General features: G+C 43.2%; 1 protein-coding gene across 2 annotated transcripts in view; it reads left to right on the top strand.

Moving 5' to 3' along the window:
• Positions 1–27,219, top strand: part of LOC137432600 (phosphatidylinositol 3,4,5-trisphosphate-dependent Rac exchanger 2 protein) — a 229,247-nt gene that overhangs the window by 107,574 nt on the left and 94,454 nt on the right. For both annotated transcript variants that reach the window (XM_068124662.2, XM_068124661.2), the window contains exons 20-21: positions 12,027–12,163; positions 19,424–19,601. In XM_068124662.2, the coding sequence (XP_067980763.2) occupies positions 12,027–12,163; positions 19,424–19,601 (315 nt within the window). The remainder of the gene's footprint in view (positions 1–12,026; positions 12,164–19,423; positions 19,602–27,219) is intronic.

Raw genomic sequence — 27,219 nt, 5'->3', positions numbered from 1 at the left:
CGCCAGGCTTGGTGGTTTCTCACAGCGCGATTGAATAATGGCTCGCTCTCTCTCGCGTAACTCGATATAGGTTCTGCCTCAAGCTCAACCGAGCATTTAATTTGTAAGAGCGCCTTATAACTTGGTTCATGTGCGTCTTCTGTTTCTCTTTGAACTCTCTCAACTCTTGAACCCTCTTTCTCTTCTCTTTGGTTCAGCGCACCTCCCTCAGAACTTGGTTCAGCTCACCTCTCCGCAGAAATGTGGTGGGGGGCTTCGTGCAACGGGTTATATTGCCAACCCCTTTAGCTCGCTCGAATGTTCCAAAACACGCCTTCGGACGCAGTGCTAAGCCACTCCCTTGAGCCCTGATTGGCGGCTCGTGCTTACCGTCACTCCCACTCTCCCTGCTCAACCTTCCTTCGGCCTGGATCGACTTGCCAGGCCCGACCTCGTGTTATTTCGCGCCAAAAGCCAAAGTATCGAGGCGGCATAAGGCATTGGAGGGAAACCTAACTCTCATTTTTCTACTCAACGCAAAACTAACACAGGAAAAGACTATGCTTACATTTACTATGAAATAACAACTATCGCGAGGCTACGTGTTGTAGTGTGACTAAACTATGAGGGCAAAACCTTTATTTGTAAAAACACAAAACTGCAACAATATCAAACTAGAAAGCATCTGAAAATGCAAAGCCCATCCGCATCCGTTTGTATTCAGGCATCTTCCTCTTCTTCTTACACCTGCTCAAAGTAATGAAGTTAAAAAAAACAATACAAAATGAAAATTGATGATTTATGCAGCCTGGACCTTTCATCTTTACATCTAAAAAATAATCAGTTTCTAGCTTTCAATTGGTGAACCAATTCTGTTACCCAATATGCAAATTATTAAAATTTCAGGTTGATCAGATGAAAATTGACAATTTTATGTGATACTGACCTTTGACGTTTTGACCAAAATTATTAATTTGCCTTCTCCATATTCTCATAATAAAGCTTTGTTGAAAATTTGATGCCAAAACTTAAATGGTATAAAAAAAAGTAACGGCCCGGACACACACACAACTACACATACACACACACATACACACACATATACACACACACATACACACACATATACACACATACACATACACACACACACACACACACACACACGCACATGCACATGCACATGCATATACACATACACATATAGACACACATGCTGTGCAGGGGACGAGCTAAAATTAGGCTAAAACAAAAACCAAGGATATGATTAAATAATGAACATAAACTGTATTTGTGATTTCACGTTTACTGTAACTACACCAACAAATGTTAATTTTGGAAGTCAGAACCATTAATATTAATATTAATCGCCTGCACCCCCCCCCCCCCCCCCCCCCCCAAATAGAGAAGCCAAACTACGCCTATGGAGAGGAGTAGAGGGAAGATAGGAGTGAGGAAGAGTTGGAAAGGAGTGAGGGGAGAGGTGTAAGGGGAAGAGAGTGGTGAGGGAGAGTTGTAAAGGAGTGAAGGGAGTGGAGTAAAGGGAAGAGAGGGGTGAGGAGGAGTTGGAGAGGAATGAGGAGGAGAGAAGTGGAGTGATGGGGGTAGGTGAGGGGGAGAGATGAATGAGGGGGAGAGGAGATAAGTGAGGGGTAACATATTATGTAGATTACATAATTTGTAGATCTGATAAATTGCCAGTAACCATTTTGTAAAACTGAATGTGCAGTATCTAAATGAATATGTCCAAATGTCACACACGTCCATGGCCGTGGGATTCCCACGGGTGACCCCACCTGTATAATAATAATAAAAATTGAGAATGTCAGTCAGTCAGTCAGTGTGTGTGTGTGTGTGTGTGTGTGTGTGTGTGTGTGTGTGTGTGTGTGTGTGTGTGTGTGTGTGTGTGTCTGTGTGTCTGCTCCATAACTCCAAAACCATGAAACCTAGTGGCCCAAAACTTTGCATTCATCCTAAGGGAACTCTAAGGGAGTGCATGAATGAAAACTGAAGATAATTAACGGCGTATCTTCATGAAATGCTATATTCTTGGTCAGCCCAACTTCACCTCACAGGGGTCGTGGCCACCTTTTTGTTTCGGCATATTTAAATGTGCCTTGCCTTGAAAACATGATGTACTCTCGCAGACTACTTAAATTATATAATCAAATTATGTGTTCGAGTTGAGGATCGAATCTCGTGGACACTAATTGTCGAAATCTGCAGTGAAATCTGAATTTTTTTAGAAAACGACCGATTCTTATAACTAAGTGTATTCGCCAAGCGTTGGATTGTTCGCCCACTAACAGGGAATGTAAACTGGGTTTAGACAGTTTGTCTACGTCGGCTGGAGAGTGTTTCCTGAGAAAATTGAGGTAAGTGCTGTGTTTGTATCTTCTGTGCTTTTAAAGTAATCGCGTGGCTGAAATGGCGTTTAAGATATGCGCAGTCGTACGAAATACGACCTGGAGACATCCAGAGATGCTTTAAGCAAATGTTAAAAAACCCGTTTTTAAACAAACAAACACTTTTCTAGCAGTCAGAACTGCTGCTGAGCCCAATTCTGCAGTTTAATTTTTGAAATCCGGTTCAGTTTAAGAGATTCTAAAGCTTATAGCATTTTAGTTGTAATTAAATAGACACAAACGCTGCCCAGAAACAAAAGTTTTGTGGGGGGGGGGGGGGGGGAGGGAGAGGGCAGTGGTTTGTGAGGGGAGGGGACAGGAAGGCAACGCCATAGAATATGGCTTTATTTTAATTACGTAGAACTAAAATGTGCCTTTATTCAATTACAACTTCATTGAAGATTAGCAAAGGTAGCTGGCATTGCCGAGCAATGCTGGGTCACTTCGCTGTTGGAAATATTAAGAGAGGGGGGTGGGAGGGGAAGGGAAGAGAGGTGAGGGGAACGGGAGAGAGAGAGGACGGGAGGGGGAGAGAGAGGACGGGAGGGGGAGAGTAGAGTAGAGTAGAGTAGAGGAGAGGAGAGGTGGGGAAGTGGTGGTTGAAGGGAGAGTAGGAGGGGAAGGGTTGGAGGGGAAGGGGAGGAGGGGCGAGGGAAGAGGGGAGGTTGGACCAGGAGGATGGGATGGGGGAGAGCAGGGGATGGGGAGGAGGGAGAGCACTGGGACGATGAGAGGGGAGCAAGAGGAGGGTTATTGGGAATCAGGAGGAGGGGTGAGATGAGAGCAGGAGGAGGCATGAGTGGGGAGCAGGAGGAGAGGAGAGTGGGGAGCAAGAAAAGGGGAGAGTGAGGATCAGGAGGATGGGTGAGCCGGGATCAGGAGGAGGATGGGTGAGCAGGGAGCAGGAGGATCGGTGAGTGGGGAGCAGGAGGAGAGTGAGAGGGGAGCAGGATGAGGGTTGAGCGGGTATCTGGAGGAGGGGTGAGTGGGGATCTGGAGGAGGGGTGAGCGGAGATCAGGAGGAGGGCTGAGCTGTGTGCATGGGGAGGGGGGAGGGGCATGAGGAGGAGGTGGCAGAGCAGGAGGAGGGAGCAGGGGTGATCCATTACCAACTAGATGGTATTCATAGAATACTTATCCTGTGCTGTCAATTTGGTGCGAGCCAGCTGTTCTGTTTTTGAAGGTTTTTTTTTCTCTTTGATCCAATATGGCTGCCAGACCACGTGATTCCTCCTTTCTCTCTCTCTCACCTCCCTCCTTTCTCTTTGTCCCATTCCTCTGTCTCCCACCTCTTTCTCTGTGCTCCCCACTCTTGGGGGGAGCAGAGAGAGGAGTTGAGGTGGGAGGATGGAGGGGAAGGGGTGGGAGCCTGAAGGGAGAGTGGTTGGGGTGGGAGGAGGTGGGAGGAGGTGGCAGAAGCGAAGTGAAGGGGTGAGGTGGGAAAAATGATCTCTTCCCTTTAGCCATCTACAGTCACGTGAAAAAGTAAGTACACCCCATGTAAAGTTTTGACTTTTTCAACATATTTCAACATACAGCGATTTGATCTTCATTTCAACAATATTGATAGATAAAGGTGATATAATATAACAAATATCATGAAACATTTACATTTTGTAGTCCATTGTATAATTTAAATAAACATAAATGCAAATTTCGCATGTGGAAAAAGTAAGTACACCCTTGGCTCTAATAGGTGGTATTGTCCCCTTTGGCAGAAACAACCTCAAGTCGGCGTTTCTTATAACTCTCTACCAGTCTCTGACATCGACTGGGAGAAATTTTTGCCCACTCCTCCATGCAGAATTCTTTCAGTTGTGCGATGTTTGAGGGTTTCTTGCATGCACAGCTCGTTTCAAATCCCACCACAACATCTCGATGGGATTTAGATCCGGGCTTTGACTTGGCCATTCCAGAACCCTCCATTTCTTTCTTTTCAGCTATTCCTTGGTGGATTTACTGGTATGTTTAGGGTCATTGTCATGTTGCAAGGTCCACCTTCGGTTGAGCTTCAACTTTCCGACAGATGGCCTCACATTATCCTCAAGCACCCTCTGGTACAATGAAGAATTCATAGTGGATTATATGATGGTGAGCTGCCCAGGCCCTGATGCAGCAAAGCTGCCCCAAACCATAATATTTCCACCACCATGCTTTACAGTTGGTATCAGGTTCTTGTGGTCAAATGCTGTCTTTGGTTTTCGCCAAACATGTCTTCTGGTACTGTGGCCAAATAGCTCTACCTTTGACTCATCTGTCCAGAGCACATTGCTCCAGAAGTGCTGGTCTTTGCCTGGGTGTTCATTGGCAAACTTTAGTCTTGCCCTGATGTTCTTTCTGGACAGCAAAGGTTTCCTCCTGGCACACCTCCCATGTAGATCAAATTTGTGCAGCCTCTTTCTAATGGTAGACCCGTGCACTTTGACATCAACAGTGGCAAGAGCTACCGGTATGTCCCATGATGGCATTCTGGGGTTCTTAGAGACTTCTTTCAGCATCTTCCGGTTTGTTCTCGGGCTGAACTTGCTGGGGAGGCCTGGCCTGAACAAGTTGGCAGTTGTTTGGAATCTTCTCCACTTGTAGATGATCTTCCGGACAGTCGAATGATTGATTTCAAATTGTTTGGAGATCTTTTTAAATCCCTTCCCAGACTCGTAGGCATCTATGACCTTCTTTCTGAAGGCCTCAGAGAGCTCTTTTGATCTCGGCATGGTGACGCCGCACATTTCAACAACAAAGAGCAAACCAAACTAAATGTCTGAGGTTTAAATAAGACAGGTTCCTCCAAGATCCTCTCTAACGATGTTCTAATCATTCGCACCTGAGCTGGTGCCCCTGATTCTAATTTTAGGTATTTGAAGTAGTGATAAATGTAGGGGTGTACTTACTTTTTCCACATGCGAAATTTGCATTTATGTTTATTTAAATTATACAATGGACTACAAAATGTAAATGTTTCATGATATTTGTTATATTATATCACCTTTATCTATCAATATTGTTGAAATGAAGATCAAATAGCTGTATGTTGAAATATGTTGAAAAAGTCAAAACTTTACATGGGGTGTACTTACTTTTTCACGTGACTGTATGTTCCAATATTTTTATCTATTCAATCTTTTAATCATCCATCAATCTTCTCATTTTGTTTGTTGAATTAATCTTGAATAAATAATTCACATGCTGCAATATTTCCCAATTTACAAACTTGATGTTCTACTGGGTGCATAATCAATATTATTGCAGTGGTTTGCTGAAACATTCAGCTCAGGTTTTCCAAAGCAGACTTGTGAGATTTCTACCAATTGGCTGATTTATTTTATTTAGTTTTCCCTGCCTCAAACTTTGTTTGATTGAATTAAAAAACCTATTATTATTATCATGTTCCACTGACGCCATGACAACATCAATTGGGGCTTTTAAAAAAAAGTGCTTTCAAATGAAGTGCAAGTAAAAACAAAGTGTGATGAACTGTAAAGCCAGGCAAGCTTGAACAATGGTGACTCATCCATTAATCATAAACAATGTAACATCGTCTATATGGAGCGGTGGTTCTGCCAAAACAGTCTCTCTTGGCAAGCATTAAAATCCTGGTCCAGTTGCTACTCCGACACCGGATACTCAATTGAAGGTGGCAGGAATTTGGAATTTGTTCAAGGTGCCGGTGGTAACTCACCTACTCTTTGCTAAAGACAAGGTGGTGTCTTCAACTGGCAACACATGGGAGTCCCAGTTTCATGTCTTTCTGAGCAGTGCACATCGTCATCACCTTCATGTCTATCTGAGCAGTGTACATCGTCGTCACCTTCATGTCTATCTGAGCAGTGCACATCAGCATCACCTTCATGTCTATCTGACCAGTGCACATCATCATCACCTTCATGTCTATCTGAGCAGTGTACATCAGCATCACCTTCATGTCTATCTGAGCAGTGCACATCATCATCACCTTCATGTCTATCTGAGCAGTGCACATCATCATCACCTTCATGTCTATCTGAACAGTGTACATCAGCATCACCTTCATGTCTATCTGAGCAGTGCACATCATCATCACCTTCATGTCTATCTGAACAGTGTACATCTGCATTCACCTTCATGTCTATCTGAACAGTGTACATCATCATCACCTTCATGTCTATCTGAGCAGTGCACATCATCATCACCTTCATGTCTATCTGAGCAGTGCACATCATCATCACCTTCATGTCTATCTGAGCAGTGTACATCAGCATCACCTTCATGTCTATCTGAGCAGTGCACATCATCATCACCTTCATGTCTATCTGACCAGTGCACATCAGCATCACCTTCATGTCTATCTGAGCAGTGCACATCATCATCACCTTCATGTCTATCTGAACAGTGGACATCAGCATCACCTTCATGTCTATCTGAGCAGTGCACATCATCATCACCTTCATGTCTATCTGAACAGTGTACATCTGCATTCACCTTCATGTCTATCTGAACAGTGTACATCATCATCACCTTCATGTCTATCTGAGCAGTGCCCCAGGCTTGAGATTTCAGAGACGAGTACGCTTACTTGTCCATCCTTGTCTTGACAAAGCAAATATTTTTATATCGACACATATAAGAATTTAAATTTGCTAGGTATAGTCAGGTTCACTATGTCAATAAATTATATTTCGTTCAAAATCATGGTAGATTAGCAAACATATACATTTTTGGAAAGGTTTTAGCATAAGGAAACTAAAAATCAATGTTTACATTTGGAGAGATACCTGTATGGCGGCCATTTCGGATTTTCAAAATGGCCACTGTAAAATACATATTTTGTTCTATTTCTGCCTCTAATTACCCTAAAAACTTTTTAAAATATACTAAACCTATATTTTCAGGGACAAGGAATCCAATGAAAGTATCAAATTAGTGCTATGGGGAATGGTAAGACACGAATCAAAGGTTTTGAATTGCAAAATACTGTCTTTATATTCGCGATAAGTTGCATAATCAAATACTTGTTATCATTTTGTACAGGCAGTTAATAACATCAAAATGTGTCACAATAATTCATATCACCAAACATACACAGGCAGTCAGCAAAATCATATATACACATGCAGTCAGTATAACTTCACATCTACACAGGCAGTCAATGACAAAATATACACAGGCAGTCAATGGCATCGAACATACACGATTACAGAATATGCCATTTAGAGTTCGTCATCACTGTCCTGTGTGTCGTATCCGACAATATAGTCCGCATCGTTTTCACAGTCCGTTCCACACAAGCAAAGGTCGGTCAAATTGATTTTTAAAAAAAACCCACCTTTAGAGGCCATTTTTCCCCGCAAAGCGGGGGTTGGCCTTTTTCGGGGACCGTGGTTGTTGTTGTTTTTCGGTCCCCTTTTTGAAGCAATGTTTTATGGCCGGATGCCCTTCCTGCCGCCAACCCTTTTTGTCGCCTTTTACGACAAGCAGGGAATTACCAGTGAACTGGTACTCAAATTGCCGACCTCGGAAGGATGACAGGCTGAGTCAACCCCCCTGGTCGGTCAAATTGATTGGCAAATCGAATTGGTCGAATGGTCGATCGAATTCGATGAATCGAATCGATCGAATTGGTCGAATGTTCGAATGGTCGATCGAAGCGATTGGTCGAATGGTCGAATGGTCGAATTGGTCGAATGGAATTGGTCGATTGGTCGAATTGGTCGAATTGGTCGAATCGAATTGGTCGGAATTGGCAAATGTAAACATTGATTTTCAGATTTTCCATGTAATAACGTTTCCAAAAATGTATAGGTTTGCTAATCTACCATGATTTTGAACAAAAAAACATAGTGAACCTGACTAGTAATAAAATATACTGACAAATTCTCCATAAACTCCTATTTTATCTCTTTTCCCATGAAGGCATTATATCTATTGCTATTATTATAATGGGTTTTATGATGATAACAAGAGAGACTAGAACAACACTCAGTCGAACGTGTACCTCTGCCAGGCTGAACTGTTTTGGTTTTGTATCCCACTGATAGGTCAGATCTGGATTTGGACCTGAATCAGCTTGTTCTTGTCACCTACCCAACTCATCCACCAAGTTTGGTCATAACCTGTCCACAACTTTTTGAGATATTGTGCTATACTGTATATCGTTTTTGGTCCTCATTTAATTTTGAAAAATATTTTTGGGGGGCGGGGGGCGGGGGCGGAGGAGGTCTCAATTTTTGGGTTCTCAATGGTGAAGAACCACTTTAAAAAAAATTGGTATCTGGTTCTGGATCGTCACCAAAATCGAATCAATTCGTCTTTGGCACGCACGCAACCTGCCCACCAAGTCAGAATCCACCCATAACTTTTAGCGATGTCCTGCTCACAGACAAACAAACAAGGTGAATACATAACGTCCATCCACCATGGGTGCCAGAGGTAATAAGTGCCTTCATTGGTGAAAAGTAGTTGATGTATGAACCTGCTGGCCTGATCATCTGGGGCCAAAATGTCTCCTCATCGCCCCCAATTACAGAACCCATGAAATCCTGCTACAGACGCGTCGAATACACTTCATTGCTTGAGCCAGTCGACGGTCAGAAACTGAAGTGTTGTCGCCGCCCAATTGAACGCCACTGTTTTATCTGGGCACAGCACGTGCTGTTTATCCCGATTGTCCAATGTGTCTGCTCGGAATCGTAACGGAAACAGTCAGCGGTTGCTGGAATGAGTTGTGGACGGCGGGGAATTTTACTTTGTTGCCTTCCGGTTGTTTTTAGCTTTTCTCGTTTATTCCAACCAAATGATGATTATTCAGTTATTGCTCAAAGCAAATCAAACCATCATGGCCTGCATGTCTTCCACAGGATGTGGGCCATTTTCAAAATACTCTTATTACTTATTAGATCTATATTTCCTTTTGAAAGTCATAATGCTGAATTTATATATGTACCTGGAGAGTCGTGCAGAAATACCTTGTTGCAGTTTTATTATTTGTGGGCAGAGGTAAGATTACTGGGTTTTTTACATTTCAGAGTGTTGATGAAAGTGTGACGCAAAGAACATTAGTTATGAATATGAAAACACAATGTAGGGTTAAGGAAAGGCAGAAGGAGTCGGATAAGCGGTCGAAGGATCTTCTGAGCAGCGCGCGCAAAGCAGCTGTTGCTCACATGGCCATACGTGGCATGGTCTGCCCCAAAACAGACGGCCTTTGAGAAGGGACCTCATGGGACGTGGTATACAGGGGGGTCGATGGGTGGGAGGTCGGGCGCCGCTTCCAGGCAGAGTAAGCGTCTGGCAGGCCGTCTGTGGCACGTCATCGGACCCCTTTTTCCGCACAATGCACGGCTTTCTGCGCACTTTGAGTCCCAAACGGTAAGACCCCGGTAAATAGCAGGTGCTCTTCTGGCACGCTCCGTCCACCATCATTTCTTGCCTCATCGTGGCAGCCTGGGAATTTGGAATTTAATTGCGTGTGGGCCACGTTGGTGCATTTTGTTTGGCTGACAGGTGGGTATGCCGGCAGTACTTGCTTTACAACTTGAGTGCTAATGCCAGTCACGTGATGAATGAACAGGAAGAAGGCTTGGTAAGGTGAGAAGTCACCAGATGGAAATGGAAAACTGAATGATGTAAAAAAATGTCAGCATAGATAAAAAACATATGCAATGAGCTGATTCGTTATATCCTAATCTGCATGATTGGAGTGGATGTAATTTAAACTCCAGGTTAGGGCTGCAAAGACAGAGTTCAGCAGGGCCTTCTCTCCCCTCGATCTCCTTGTATTTTACTCTGTTAAATGTGTTTTTTCTCATTTATTTATTTGATTAATACCATTTTCCCTTTCTGCTCACCAACCTCCCAACCAACGACACTCAAACCAAACCTTGCTCTTCTCAATTTAAATCGGACCAATCGTTGGTGTGCTCGAGCTAGGCATCCAGGAAACCGAGCCAGGCAATTGGGTTGGCACTGCCCTTTTGGGTGGCTCATCCTGCTATTTGGCCATCCACTTCTGCGGGTGCCATCTTCTGGGCCATCCTGCCCCACGAGGCAGTCCCAATAAAAAATGTCTTACACCTTACTCCAAGGCTTCACAGACAATCTTGCTGCCGTGATCCACTGCACAAACAGTCCGTGCTGTTTCCTCCTAAAGCACAATGTACTTTCTAGCTGTGTCTTAATGTCCAAATCCACAACCGGTCTCACTCGAAAACAGGAGGTTTTACACAACAAATTTACACTAAACCGTCTTGAAGTTACATTTTACAAAATGACTTTAACAAAATGTGTGTGTATATGTATATACACACATTTATATATTTATATATATATATATATATATATATATATATATATATATATATATATATATATATTGTTGCAGATATGAGGACTGCATTTTTTTGATTGTGCTTTATTATTAAAATTGGTTATTCTGCGCCTCCTGCCTCCGGAGCTGTGTAAAGGTCAAAGGGCGTCCCATAATTAGTCCATAGAGCACCCACACCACAGCTAATCATAGAATACCCCTGTTCGATAGCTTATATCTTATTATGTGTTTTAGGGTAAGGCTGTGTCTCCCATTAATTGAAATACTCCATTGCACCAGTGAAAGAGATAGATTCCCTTCATTCCCACTCCCAAAACCTCCATTCCCCCTTTCGTCGATTGGAAACTACCTCCGCTCCAACAATTGCCACCATTGGCCACGAGGCAGGGTTGGGGAAGAAAGGCGGGTCCCCACCTCGTCATAGAGGGGAGGAGTGAGTCAGCCCCACTCAACCAACCACGAACAAGGGGTTGGACTTGGAAAGGGTGTGGAAAGAAGCATCGAGGAGGTTCGCGAAGGTTGAGGGGTGGGGCCTATATAACCCACGGCAGGGCGTTTCCAAAAGGAGATGAGATGAGATGAGCTTTTACCGAAACTGTGAGAGAAGTCCAGAGTTGAGCTGCAGATCGAGCCACAGCAACTGCATTTTACTGCAGCTGGAGCCACCGCAACTGCAGCCACAGCAGCGTGAGGCCTGGACGGAAGTTTGGAGCAGGGCCGCGAAGGGGCGGCGGCGGCCCAACGAGTCGATCGGGGCAGGACCAGTTGGACCTCCCTATCCCGCCAGCCATCCATCTCCCGCCCGTCCTATCATCATTCCCCGTGTAAGTGTGCTCGTAGTCTGTCTTTTGTCTTGTCCCTGGGTAGTAACAATAAGTCTGTATAAGCTAGTATTTTCACTGTGTCACCTGCGTCTCATGTGCTTGTAAATAAACGTGACTGCTGTCTTTTTGCTTATGTGTGTAAATAGTAAATAAATTTAGTAGTATTTCCAAACCTTTCTTTGCCTTCGTTTTCCTCTTTGCATTCGGTCGCTTTAGAGTTTTCCCGATTGAATAGCGGTGGCGCGATCCGGCCAAAGTTTGGGGCAAATCGGGTATTAGTCGGGGAATAACTGTTCGGTCGCGGTAATACACCACCGCTCGGTCAAAATAACATCTTAACCGCGTCCGTAACAATATATATATATATATATATATTTTTTTTTTTTTTTCTGGTACCTTATTTGTTATAACTTAGATTAGGTTTGCTCTTGCTGTATGTTCACATCCTCTAATCAAATCAGTTGTTATTAATTTGCAATTTGTGGAACCAAAGGATCTGTTCCCCTTGTGGACCCGCAGGGAGTGCGGCAGCCAGCGCGGGGCTGCAACCTGGGCAGTGCATCATCAAGGTGAATGGTTGCAACGTTGCCAAGGCAGGCCAGGCAACGGTGGTGGGCCATCTGACGTCGTTTCGCCAACGCAGGCACAGCATGCAGGCAAGCTCTGTCATTTACTGGACTCACAACTCTAACAAAACATGCCTTTTCTGTTTGTTTTTGTTTTGTATTGATCAATACCCATGTTGAAGCTAAAATGAAAATATGACAAAAATGTAGGGCAGCAAACAAACAGATTTTGGTTGAATTTGACATAATGTAAAAACTTTTATTTACTAGGCCTTTCCATAAGGCCAGAAACCAAAAAGGTGGAGGAGGTCACAAAATGACATCTATATTATAAAAGGAGCCGTGTCTGTCTGTTTATCTGTTTGTCGTGTTATAACTTGAGAACGGATTAACGGATTTCAATAAATCCAACTACGGTGGATTCGGGTAACTCCCGGGAGTGTTTGTGACCAAATTTTTATTTATTTATTATTTATTTTTTATGGGTTCATGGAAACGCGTGTCAAAACTGCAAATGCCAACACGTGACGTTGGTTATCCCTGCACGGAGAGCAGGATCTCCCAGGAATCCTTTTTTTTCTTCCCCTATAGATTAGCCATCACAGCAAAGATTGGTATTTCCGTCAGCGAAGCGACGGGTCGTATGTTCTAGTAATAGATGAAACTAAAAGAAACACAAAGATTGTAGATGTGGAAAGGGATAATTTGGTTGGTTGGTTAATTTGTTTCACAAATCAGTGCCAAGAGTAAATGGCCTTGTCTCCCTGAATGAAGAACGGAGTAAATTAACATCTGTGGCCTGGTGAACCAGACATGGGAATAGTTAAGAATTAGGGAAGTGATCGGCCATTCAAGCACAGCGATATTATATTGTGCTTAACCTACAAACATCATCATAATTTACTGAATGGGTTAAGTAGGCATGGCACCGGCTCGATGACCCAATCTTATATGAAAGCTTTAATGGGATGTCTCTGACAAAAAAGAGGTAGGACAAAGCTTAAGGGTGTAGTACTGGTGAACAGGTGATTTTTTTTTTTTTTTTTTAGCTGAACAGTTTCCTTATAGTCTTATAAACAAGAATCATGCTATTAGAGGTCATAGAAGTACCCCTAATTATTGAAAAATTCAAATTTCAATTCAATTCAATATAATATTTTGCATGAAATTTGTTATAACTTGGGAAATGCATCATTCTTTTGGGCTGAAATTTGGACAGGATATTCAGAATATCACTTTAAAATGATGAAGGCTTTTGTTTATAGGAGTAGCCATTGTGGATTTATTGAAGGACAACCAAGTTTTATCTGGTAATTGGCATAATTAGCTAATTAGTGAACATTTGACATAATTTCACAAAATCCTCTCATCAGGTAGTAGAGTAACACATGTATAATACATGTAGCAAGTTTTGTGTGAAAAGAATGATAGGTGACATAGAAGATAGAAGTAGAAATGTGTTCTTTGTTTTTCCTTGTTTTTTATTGACGGTCTAATTTATGCAAATTATATGCATGTAATATGACAAAGAAGCGTTGCAACTGGTCTGAGTTAAAGCCAAGATTATATCTTTCAAGAAAAACTGAAAATTAGATATTAACTTGACTTTGTTTTTGTGTAAAGGCCTCTCAAAGGTACCTATGTAGTTTTCTCAATTTTTCACCAGTACTACAGCCTTAAGTCAAATGTCAGGCCTGGCCTGCTGGTTCGTGAAAGACTTGGGTCAAAAACATTCCTGGTCCAATAAAAAGGGAATAATTGGGGCCATCATAGTAGTAGTAGTAGTAGTAGTAGTAGTAGTAGTAGTAGTAGTAGTAGTAGTAGTCGTAGTTGTTGTAGTGGTAACATATTATATGAGGAATATAGCCCAGGCGAAGACATTTGGGAGCTACCCTACTTTGCTTTATTGCTAGAAAATCAAAATGTAGCCTTTCTGTGTGTGAGGCCATACATGTTTCATCTTATCCCTACCTCTTTGGAAAGGTCGTAGCAAGATCTGGTACGCATAATCAACATAGTCCTTTGATCATGATGGGCACCCTCTGACTGAAACTGAGCTTTTGTCATTTTTGACAATATTGTGCTCGAGTTTGCCATCTTTTTCTGCTTTTCTCGTCAAATCTAATAAAATCCCATGATGAATGGAAAGCACATTTTTATAAGGATGTCACCTGTCCCACATCTGATTCCCACAACCATGTGCCTGAACAATCACCTTGCTGATCCTGACTGGAGTAAATATTTACAGATGATATGAAGTCATTCATAATGTTCATTCAGCTCTTCAATCAATCATTATTTATTTGGTCTTCGTCCAAGTTATTACACTTTAAACATCCTTCAACTGACTCAGCATTGGATGCCTGAAAACCGAAACGTCAGAGTAATCTTTGCACACACATGCTCTTTCTTTTAAATAGTGCCGGTCAAAGCTTGACTTGTCATTCTTCTTATGAGTGACATAAAAGGCCCTCTTCACTCACCACAGGTTGTTCTCTGCACTTATTTGTCTCTGTGAATGATCTCTGTGTTGGGGAATTTTCGGAAACACTATGTCTGGCAGCTACAAGGTTGCTTTTATATATGTGTGTGTGTATATATATATATATATATATAATAAGCAGAGTACCCTAACCCTCCGGATGGATGGAGATTGTGCATTACTTGGTGAAAAGTATAGTCTGTATATTGTAAGAAGACTCTATAGATGTTTGTATGGTGTGCATCTGATGGTGTCTAATTGCCTAAAGGTCTACATATCTAAAGGGTATAATGGGATTAAGTGGTCTAAATGATGAAAGGGTGTGTCGCATTGGTAGTTAGGGTATATGGGGTCTCATGGCTCTAAATAATCTTAAGGGGTCGAAAGGATCTAAGGGATATAAGGGGTCTAAAGGCCGAAAGGGTGAAGCAATCTAAGGAGTCTAGGGAGTCTAAATTATCTAAAGCGTCAAAAGGAATCTCTAAGGCATTGTTCAGCAGGCTGAAACAAAATGGCCACTTGAGATGCCTGTGAGGTGACAGCTGGCTGACCAAGATGGCTCGCCCCCATCTTGGTAAGTCTTTTTTTATTTTTTTAATGAAGAGCACCTTGTTTATTATTTTCAAAAGGAGTGTTTAAGTTTACGCAAATACACAGTTTTCATTCGTGCACTCATTTGGAATTCCCTTAGTATGCCTGCAAAGCTTCGGGCCGCTATGTATCATGTTTTTGGAGTTACGGAGGAGACAAACTGACACATACACACACAAACACACACACACACACACACACTTTCTCTTTTATTATTATAGATTTTAAAAACACCCGATACTGCACAGTCAATTAAAAAATGTGTCTCATTGGTTGTTAACTCCATATGTGGGGTTAAAAAGCTGGAACGGAGCCCTCCGGCTCTCGCACGTCTCGAAGTATCCACCTCCATTTCATTAAGGGATCATGATTCATGTCGCAAGCATTTAAATTTTCTTGTTCTCAAAGTTTTGTTCTGAGGGTTCTTTAAAAGATCGTCACTGAGAGCCTGACAACTTCCAACTGCAGTTCGTTTGTAGTCCTATTCCCAGGGATGGTTATTAAGATCTCCGTAAGGTTCTTCTTTATCATTCCCATTGTTGTAATTATCACTTGTGCAATTTCGGCACTCTTCAGCTTTCAGGACATTTTGACTTTAATTTTGAGGTCTTGGTATTTGGTCATTTTCTTGATTTCTGCGTTATTTAGGCCAAAAACACTGTGTACTGACACCTCAATTAGCAATTTGATATCTAGTTTATTGGTACCCTATTGTTTTCACACGCAGAAAGTCAATGTCACAATAAAAACCTTCAGTCCTTAAGCAAATTGAAGTTAAAACCTGAAATAATGTCATTTTGGCCAATCGACCCTCATGTGTCAGGTGTCCCCATCAGCAGGGAGAGGGGAGGAGCTTGGCATGTGCCTCTACGAAAAGTAACTAGATGTACTTTGCTAATTTAAGTGATATGTAAGAGCAGACCCACTCTCAGGCAATGTTTCACTCTCTTCCCACTGAGCTTCCTCAGGCCAATAGACCCCGAGTCTTGGCACGTGTCCGCTTTTATTCCCGCGGTGACAATTCATTTAATGTCATGTGCTGGTGCACGAGGTCCATGGAGGAATGTTTTTATTTTTCCGAACCTTAAGCAACAAATGTCAAATTGCATTATTGATGGTACGCTCTGCGCTTTTCGTTATACGTGTATATCCTGATCTGGTATTGCATGAGTGGGTGTGAGTGGATGTGTGTGCTTGTTGTTATTTCTGTGCTTCTGGGGAATGAACATGGCTTGGTTCGTGTCCAGGTTGGATGTGGTGATGTGCGGGTTGCATGGGTGGTGGAGTTTCCGTTGGGTGTTGAACACACGTGGATGTGGTGTTCGGGATCGAGTGTTTCTTGCTCACCTTATCCAGTTGCTTGCTTCATCCAGTGTTTGCCATTCGTATTGGAGGTGTGTATTGTGTGGGTATGTCTACAGTTTTCTCAGTTATACACCACCCTCTCAGCTCTTGACGTGCCATGCTTCCAGTATCCATCTGTGTCATTTGTTGGACATTGTGTCTAGGACACGGGTCACATCAAAGTCAAATTTGTTTCCAGATAGCAGGCAATGACATGCTGTGGCTGACTTGTCTCACCTTCCCAAGCTTAACTGATCCGTCATGTTTATCTTGCCTTTGTTTCAAATTCCTTCCATTTTTCACCAATGTAGAATTGGTCACGGTCTCTGCAGGACAAATGATAAACTACTCTGGATTTATCACCAGTTGATATTGTGTCGTTTAGTTTTGAAATTACATTACAGATGATTTGACGTTAATTGTTTAAGGTTTGGCAAAAATAAAAACACTCCTCCAATGACCTCGTGCACCGGCACATCACCAGAAATTAGTGGGCACCTCGTGAATAAAAGCGGACACGTGCTGATGTTTTGGGTCTATTGGCCTGAGTAAGCTCACTGGGAATCAGGTGAAACGTCGCCTGAGATGATGTGTGATCTTACTTATTACTTGAATTAGCAGAGTAGAACGAGCTACTTTTTTGGTTGAACTGGGCTTTATTCTTTAAAAATATGTATAATCATCCCAACTGCCCCAATCTTGTGTGTGTGTGTATATATATGTATAATGTATATCTACATGTATATACAGTGTATCCATAATATCTGTACCATAAGAGGGCCGTGTGTGTGTGTGTGTGTGTGTGTGTGTGTTTGTGTGTGTGTGTGTGTGTGTGTGTATGTGTGTCTGTGTGTCTGTGTGTGTGTGTGTGTGTGTGTGTGTGTGTGTGTGTGTGTGTGTGTGTGTGTGTGTCTGTCAGTGTGTGCATGTGTGTGTATGTATGTCAGTGTGTGTGTGTGTGATATTATCATATTAAATTTCTCCTTTTTGGGCGTAGGTATGGGAGTGTTTTAGCCACCTACAAAAAATACAGAAAAAAAACCAAATTGATTTCTTCAAAATGCCAACAGTATTAGAACATCACCGGGCAACACGGGGTACTCCTGCTAGTGTGTGTGTATATGTATATATATATGTAAGACGGCCGGGAAAAACAGCCAGGTAGCAAGCCACAGTGATGTATGTCTTGGGGTTGTACTTCAGCAGGGAAAGGATGTGAGGAGGAGAGTGAAATGGCCAGGTATGGGAGAAAGGGAAGTATAAAGGTGGGTGTTTGAGTGTTCCACCATGTTTGTTTGGTGCTGTGGATTCTGGATGCGGAGGTGTTGTTGTTGTTGTTGTTGTTGTTGTTGTTGTTGTTGTTGTAGTCTGCATTCGCACTGGCTGGGGGTGAGGGTATGTACGCATCCAGGTGTAGTTGCTGCATGTGGATGTGGATGTGCCCCTGCTGGCCCACCTGAGCTGACCATATCGAGGTTGAAGGGCCGAAACGGGATGACGCTGACGACCTCGACTGAGGACCCGGTCAGTGCGGCACACTTGTGACCAGCTGTGTTTTGAACTTATATATATATATATATATTATATATATATGTATATATATACATATATACATACATACATGCATACATGCATACATGCATACATACATACATACATGCATGCATACAGAAAGATTATTTTCATTAAATAATAACATTTTGAGGAGAGGATGGAGGTGGGGTTGAGGTTGAAGATAGTTGTAGCTGAGGAATAAACAAACACTGACATGTCATTGACTCTTTGAGGACGCCATATCACAGCCATCATAATGACTATACGATGGCGCTCACTTACATGTCCTCACTCATCGGCGGTCTGCCGTCGAATGACAGCTTCTGCAGGTGGGGAAAAATTCACGCGTGCGCATTAGGATCGCCTACATACGTGCACCAATCAACCCCTCCATAGCTTCTTTTTTTTTACGCACGAAAAATAAAGGTCGGATACTTTTTGAACACACTACGTATGTACATGTATACAACACCCATGCCTAATTTACTACCTGCTTGTCTTGCCATTGTTCATGTACAGATCTATCCCCAATGATTCTAGGTACCTAATTTCAGTGGAAATATGTCTACTGTTTCTGCTGCCATTGTCTTTCAGTTCAAAAACAGCAATGAACAGGATGAGGAACAAGAATGTAAATTGGAAGCAAAATCTATGAACCCTATTGTTCCATGATGGATTATTGTGGGTTGTGGAACCACTTATTTTACCTGTTTTACAAACTGTATGAATGTATTCCTTTTTCGGACGTCATATACGAATATCATACATGCTCAATCCATGCACGGCTAATGTTTTATTTTGTTTGATACATCTTGAACAAAATTTCTTGGAATATTTCGTGCACACCTTTACTCCGTAAGGGTTGTCCACTGCTCCAAGAGAAGATTGAAGCGTTGCTTTTGTGCAGCTTTGTTACCATAAAGGAATTGTTTCCTTTGGCACAGCATCACACATAGCGCACAATACATTGTGCACTTTTGTATTTTCTTTGCCAAGAAAAGCTTGTGCTTATGATTATAATTAATAGTCTCATGAGGATCATTCATGAAAGACAATGTTTCTCTTGAGATGTTGAGTAAAAGGTCACATTTATGGGGTCAAGGACATAATTGCCTCTTTTCGTGGTCATTATCAAATGAACCATTTCTGATTATACAGCAAATGAATCTCAAGGTACCCAAGAAAGTGCTTTTGAGGAGAAAAAATAGAAACTTTTCTCTGCAGTAAATGTTGACTTTATATACCCTATCTCTGTTCTAGCCCTCATGGGTGCTAGTTTGGTCGCATACAAGCTCTTATCCTCACATGTAAAGCAACTTTCACTCAACGCGTGGTTTGTCTCTTTTTTGTCCTCTACTTTGCTCTCCGTCCTTTTACAGGAAGAGCCAGATTGGGTTTACGGCTCAGCTGAGAGCTGCTCTGAAGCAGAGCGAGAACACGAACGAGGAGGCCAGTTGGTCATCCATAACTCGCTGGATGCACCATGCTCTCCTCAGCAGCACCTTCTCGGAGGCACAGACCTCATCTCGGAGCTGGCCGAAAGCCGACTGGAAGAAAGTGAGGACAAGACGTGCAATATGCAAACGGATTTATCAAGTGCAGCATGAGGCTCGGCTATAGTGCTCAAGAAAATGTCTTGCAGCACTAATCAGGTCTGTGTCTGTGATGTCAGTTGTGAGGCCTTGCATTCTAAGGCTTCTTTCACAACGCTGAGCCAGCAACTGCAAGCGCATTTTTGCTTCTCTGGCACAGGAGAGCCCAGGGGCCACTATAATGCTCTATCGAGCCATTATTATTTCTGCTTGTGTTATAAAAAATCAGATGCTTTTGTACATGCAGCATTTCTCGGGCTTAGTGCAGTGTTGAGTGCGCCATCTTTAGACATGGCTTAATTACTGTTGAAAGCTGCGCAAATATGAGACACATCTTTAACTAGAACAGCACTCAGTCGAGAGAATACCTCCGCCTGGTGAACAGTTCACGTTTTGTATCCCACTGATAGACTCGTCGAATCACCAAAATATAATCCGCTTGTTCTTGTCACCCAACCAACTCGTCCACCAAGTTTAGACATAACTCGTCCATAACTTTTTTAAATATCATGTTATATATTGCTTTTCACCCGATCTCTCAATGGTGAAGAATAACTTAATAATCAAATAATTATTGTAGCCGAATCCATATTCAGATCTTCACCAAAATCAAAACAATTAGTCCTTTTCACACACCCAACTGATCCATCAAATTTCGTCCAAATTCGTCCACAACCTTTTGAGATATCCTTCCTATATATCATTTTTGGCCATATCACTCAATAGTGAAGAATCACTTTAAAAATTCTGCTAGCTGGATCTGGATCCAGATCTTCACCAAAATTGAAGTGATTCTTCCTTGTCACACACACAACCTGTCCAACAACTTTCGTCCAAATCCATCCATAACTTTTTGAGATATCTGGCACATGTTGGTTTTGGCACATGTTGGTTTTGAGATATCTGGTACATGTTGGACTGTTGGTTTTAGCCCTATCTCTGAATGGTGAAGAATCACTTAAAAATTAAATAACTCCCATATCCGAATCCATGTTCAGATCTTCACCAAAATCGAACCTATTTGTCCTTGTCAGACACCCAAACGGTCCACCAAGTTTCATCCAAATCAGTCCACAACTTTTTGAGATATCCTGCTATATATCATTTTTGGCCATATCACTCAATAGTGAAGAATCACTTTAAAAATTCTGCTGGCTGGATCCGGATCCGGATCCGGATCTTGACCAAAATTGAATCGATTCTTCCTTGTCACACACACAACCTGTCCAACAAGTTTCGTCCAAATGCATCCATAACTCTTTGAGATATCCTGCTATATGTTGGTTTTAGCCCTATCTCCGAATGGTGAAGAATCACTTCAAAATTAAATAATTCTCATATCCGAATCCATATTCAGATCTTCACCAAAATCGAATCGAATCGTCCTTGTCCGACACAGAACCTGTCCACTAAGTTTCGTCCAAATCTGTCCACAACTTTTTGAGATATCCTGCTATGTATCGTTTTTGGCCCTATCTCCCAATGGTGAAGAATCACTTTTTAAAAAATTGTAGCCAGGTCCGAATCCGGATCTTCTCCAAAATGTAATCATTTCGTTCTTGTCATGCATGATACCTGTCTGCCAAGTTTCGTCCGAATCCGTCCACAATTTTTTGAGATCTTGTTCACAAACTGACAGACAAACAGACAGAGGGGGGTGAAAACATAACATCCATCCACCTTTGGTGGCGGAGGTAATAATACATAATATTATAATAATATGTACAAACAGAACTTTGCTGGCTCAGTAGAAGATAAGTAAACGTTGAGTCTAAGTAATAAGTAAAACTGTAAATATGTTTAATCATGTACACGTTTGCTTGGTCACTTTAAGGGAAAGGGCACGGTTCATTGTTGTCTACACATATCACTGTGTGTGTGTGTGTGTGTGTGTGTGTGTGTGTGTGTGTGTGTGTGTGTGTGTGTGTGTGTGTGTGTGTGTGTGTGTGTGTGTGTGTGTGTGTGTCGTTGATTGTTATCTCCATATGCGGGTTTCAAAAGGTGGAATTGAGTCCTTCTGGGACTCAAAATATCCACCTTCGTTTCAGTGAAGGATCGTGGTTCTCGGCCTAAGTTTGTGAAGTTTTCTTGTTCTCTGAGTTGTGTTCCGAGGGCTCTTTTCAGGATCGTCACTGAGCCCCAGACAGCCTCCAACTTTAGTTTGTTTGTGGTAATGGTCCCAGGGATGGTTTGTAGGATCTCAGTAAGGGATCATTCCCGTTGCTCCAATTATCACTGGTACAATTTCAGGACTCTTCAACTTCCAGGATCTTTTCACTTCATTCTTGAGATCTTGGTATTTGGTCATTTGCTTGATTTCCACATTATTTAGACCAAAATCGCTGTATACTGAAATCTCAATTACCAATCCCTTCCTTCCATGTGTGGTGTGTATGTGTATGTATACTCGCATATACTGTATATATGTGTACATATTGTCGCGTTCCCGGGGTGAACACCCCTGGGGAGGGATAGCCGAACGAGCTTTACACTCCACCGAATGTCTTCGACCCTGTTAATCAATTCAAACCGACACTGAATTAAAATGTACAAATACCGGCTTTATTGAAAGGAATGCCGGTAACAAAATAATGCATGGTAAACTAATATTCCTAATCGAGGGACCCTCCATACGGACTCGTATACAACACAAGGGGAAAAATAAAGGTGAAAATAATGTGTAGTGTTTGTGAGGTGCGTTTTCCTGCACTCCGCATGGAGACCATGACCGTCCGGGGCCATCGAAGGTCCCGTGTCCCTACGCGGGAAATACACGACCTGGCACAAAGTTCATGAGCGGGAAAACAGGCCTTGGTGCGCCGTTCGTCCACTCCAGCCACGCTCGCGCCCGTCATCCGCTTCTCACACACAGACGTCCCTCAGCGCACCGATGACGCACAGCCAGCACCGACGAGCCAAGGAAAGGACAATGCGGTCACTCAAACCGATGAAAACCAGGGACCACGAGACAAAATGTTGGGACACAAATGTCCGTGATGAAATCCAGATGCCGAGAGAGATGTATATGCGGCCGTTCGTGAAGACTGCCCCAGCGCAAGAGCGATAATGAATCTGACTGCTCATGATGAAATCCCATCGCAAGAGACTGTGGCTGTGACCGTTCGTCACCAAAGCCAGGACCCTAGAGGCAGAAAATGTCAGAACACAGTCTTTTGTTCTCAAGGCTCTTATGTCATTCGACTGCATCCGCGCATGCTCATGCGAGATGACTTACGCATGCCCCATCTCATCTCTCCATGGTACCGGACTAATCACTGCTCTTTGGGGCATGGCCTCATGGACCTGCCTGCTTGATGTTGCGATGTGGCGGCTCGCAGCGCCAGCGGTATTGTTCTATGTCTTGGTTCCGGTACTTTTATTTAGTGTTTATTTTAGGTGTGGAGTGCATTGTTATAAGGAACAAAGGGAAAATTACAGAGGCGATTTACATACCGGGGATTTACCATTCATCCCTAACTAATTAACATAAGCCCACCCCTCATCATGGGGACAAAGATACACTTACGCGACGTCTGGTCTAACGGATTCCCTACTTATGAACATGGGGGTTATTCTTCTTCATCGCGACATTCGGTGCACACTTTCCTATGCAATCCTACCTGGCCTACTATATTCCATTGCCTTCCCCCCCATAAACATAACTATATATATATTTCCTGCAGCCCACAGTTGCACAGGCTCTGCCACTTCGGCATGAGCTTAGCAGAGCTACAGCCCTCTACATTTCCATAGGATTATGCTGCAGCCAATACTGGGAAGAGAATTGAATTCTTAATGTTACAGACCAGTCCACTCTCGAGAGGGAACATTCATTGACACATGTTTCGCGGTTGTTGGCCCTCATCATCCGTGGAGCAGAAGCTCTTCCCCAGAATGACATGCTCAATCCCCACAGGACATTAAGTTGAGATCAGACCCCATTACTGTGGAGGATACCAGGAAGCCAGTGCCACATCCATTATTGCCACATCAATCTTGACTAACAGGAAATGCCTGCCACACATTAACCTGTCTGTGGAACACAAAACCATTTTGGGAGCAGCTTGGAACAGCTTAAATTTAAAAAAAAATGCTCTTGTGGATAAACAGTTGCATAGGCTCTTCCTATTGAGCATGGGCTTATCATGTACTAGGAAGAGTACCCGTCTCAAGTGGAGAAAAGCTAGCGAAGGTATCCCCTCCTCCCTCTTTCCCTCCCCTTATCCTCTTCCCCTCTCTTTCTCTGTCCTCCCTTCCCCACTCTCTCTCTCTCTCTCTACAACTCTGCTGTCTCCCCCCCATCCACTCCCTCCCCTCTCTCATCCCCACTTCCCTCTCACCCTCTCTCCCTCCCTCACTTTCCCCTCCCTCCCCTCTCTCCCCCACTTCTCACTCCCTCCCCTCTTTCCGTCACTCCCCTCACCCTTCTTCACTCCTGTCTTCCTCCCCTATCTCCCCCACACCCCTCTCCCTCCCCCACTCCCTTATCCCTCCCCCACACCCCTCTCCCTCCCCCATCCCCTTCTTCCTCCCCTGTCTCCCCCACTCCCCTATTTCCCTCTCCCTCCCCCACTTCCCACTCCCTCCCCTCTCTCTCTCTCTCCTTCCTCCTCCTCTGTCTCCCCCACAATCCCCTCAATTCCCTCTTCCTCCCCCACTCTCCACTCCCTCCCCTCTCTCTTTCTCCTCCCTCCCCTCTCTCTTTCTCCTCCCTCCCCTCTGTCTCAACTCCCCTATCCCTCTCCTGTCTCCCCCACACCCCACTTTCCCTCTCCCTTTCTTTCATCCTTCGAGGTCTGCAAAATGAGTACATTGGCTTACTGGTAATAGGGACACTGCATCAGTGGCATAGCCGTGCTTCCAGAAAATAATGCAGCCAGCAGCCATAGGCTGCATACGAAATGACAACACAATTGAATAATGGTGCAACCAATACGTTTTCATAGTATAACTCCACAAATGTTACATTTCCTTATTATAATGCTATTTTTGTGAGCAATTACCATCTTTTCATCTTCAGAGATTGTGGCTCAAAGAAGAGGTTGTGTAAGAGAATGGAGCCTCAGGGAAGATCTGAGCAAAACATTGAGGCTCATGGAAAAGGTGGATAAACGACTGAGGCTCATGAAAGAGCTGAGTAAGAAAGTCTTCTTCTTCGTTCATATGCAGCAGAAGGCTGTGGGGTAGCATTATTGGCTAACGGTGCGCCAATGAGAGCCAATTAGTTCTACCCAGTATCTTGTCATGCTCAAATATCCTTGTGTTGAATAAGCGCTTAAACTTTGACACATAATGATTCCTGCAGGGTGATGCATAACTGCAAGAGGTCCACTTGATTTTGTTTTATCTCAACTTCCAGACAGACACCAATGTGGAATGACATGGAGCGCCAATTGTAATCCATGTGATTATTTTTCTCTGGGGACTTTTCAAGAGTCAGGCGTTTATGCAAGGCCTCAAATGATCACCACTGTGCCGTTATGCAATGCCATCTGCTGGTTACGGAACACTGGGATGACAGTTTATAGCTGGGTCGGGATTCAAACCCAGACTAGACAGCTTTAAAGCGAGTGTGTGTACCTCTAGTGAGTCTAGGCCATCCTGCGAGCCCAGTAAGAGAGTGAAGTTTAAAGAAGAACTGAATAAGAGATGGAGGGTTATGAAAGCATTGTGTAAAAGATAAAATCTTATAGAAGACCAAAGTTAAAGATTAGGGCTCATGGAAGAGCTGATTAAGAGACCAATATTCATTGAAAAGTTGAGTAAAAAATGAAGGGTCATGGAAGAGCTGAATAAGAGATCAAATATCATGGATGAGTTGAGGGAGACATCAAATCTCAATCAAATCTTGGGAAAGAGCTGAGTAAGACATCAAGGCTCAAGTGAGAGTTGCATAAAAGATTGAGGGTCATAGCAGAGTGTAGATAGAGTGTTACATCCACGGATGTAATTTTTATTTGGAAGAGGGTCAGAGAGCGGTATTCAGTATTGCAAAGCAGATAGCGAAAGAGAGATGTGATGTGATTGGGGTGAGTTGCTTGAAGGATGAAGTGGGACAAATCGTTGTGGACCCAGATGGAATTAAAGGAAGATGGAAGAGATACGAGAATGGAAATACTGTTGTATATGGAAATACTGTTGAATGCAGAGAATAAATGGAATGGCAACATAGAGAGTAACACAGTTTTAGGACCGGCAGAGAAGATAACCGAGAAGGAAGTTGAGGAAGCGATAAAAGCAATGAAGAGTAGAAAAGCGGGAGGGCCGACGGGAGTTGTGGGAGATATGTTGAAGGCAGCGGGAAATTGAGGTGTGAAGAGAATGACAGAGATCTGTAATCTGGTGGTGAAAGAAGGCCGCATTCCAGTGGATTGGGAACTAATTACCCTCGTCCCTCTATACAAGGGGAAAGGTGACCCTCTGGAGTGTGGCTCGTGCCGAGCGATAAAGTTATTGGAGCATGGAATGAAGGTATTGGAAAGGGTTTTGGAGAGGAGGATAAGGAAGAAAGTGAAGATCGACGAAATGCAGTTTGGATTTATGCCAGGAAGAGGAACGACAGACGTGCTTTTTATTGTGAGGCAGTTGCAGGAGAAGTACATGGAGAAGAGGAAGAAGTTGTTTCTTGGGTTTGTTGATCTGGAGAAAGCATTCGATAGGGTTCCACGTGAAGTAGTGACATGGGCATTGAGGAAGTTAGGAGTGGAGGAATGGTTGATCAGAGTAGTGATGGCAATGTACAAAAGGGGGCACGCACAGCTGTAAAGATGAAAGACGGGAACAGTGGTGAGTTTGAGGAGAAGGTGGGAGTGCATCAGGGGTCGGTCCTAAGTCCACTACTATTTGTAGCTGTGATGGAGTTGCTGGCTCGGAACGTAAAGGAGGGTTTACCGTGGGAGTTGTTGTATGCAGATGATCTGGTGTTGATTGCAGAAAGTATGGATGGACTGAAGAAGAAGATGGACAAGTGGAAGGAATGTATGGAGACAAAAGGTCTGAAGGTGAATATCAGAAAAACGAAGGTGATGGCAAGTGGTAAAGCATGTGGTGAGGTGGAAAGAACTGGGAAGTGGCCGTGTGCTGTGTGCAGGAAGGGTGTCGGAGTGAACTCCATTCAATGTACAATGTGCGCTGAGTGGGTTCATCAAAAATGTAGTGGTTTGAGAGGGTCATTAACCAGTGTGGCAGCTACATTCAAGTGTAAGGTGTGCACAGAGGGAGTTGCAGATGGAGGAAATGTTGAGTTGTATCTTGGAGACGGCGTGAAGCTGGAAGGTGTGAAAACATTTTGTTACCTAGGAGACATGCTGAATGGAGAAGGTGGATCAGACTCGGCAACGGTTGCTAGAGTGAGATGTGCATGGAAGAAGTTTCAGGAACTGAGTGACGTGCTGACGAGGAGGGGAGTGTCGTTGAAGCTGAAGGGAAAGGTGTATGCTGCATGTGTGAGAAGTGTTATGATTTATGGGAGCGAGACATGGATAATGAACGGAGAGCAGCAACGAAGGGTGGAAATGCGAATGGTTCGGTGGATGTGTGGAGTATCGTTGAGAGAGAGGAAGACAAATGATGAATTGCGAAAG

The sequence above is a fragment of the Myxine glutinosa genome, chromosome 8, assembly GCF_964187855.1.
Source record: "Myxine glutinosa chromosome 8, kmMyxGlut1.1, whole genome shotgun sequence".
Taxonomy (NCBI): domain Eukaryota; kingdom Metazoa; phylum Chordata; class Myxini; order Myxiniformes; family Myxinidae; genus Myxine; species Myxine glutinosa.
The sequence above is the reverse complement of the archived record's forward strand: the minus strand, read 5'-3'. Positions and strand labels throughout refer to the sequence as shown.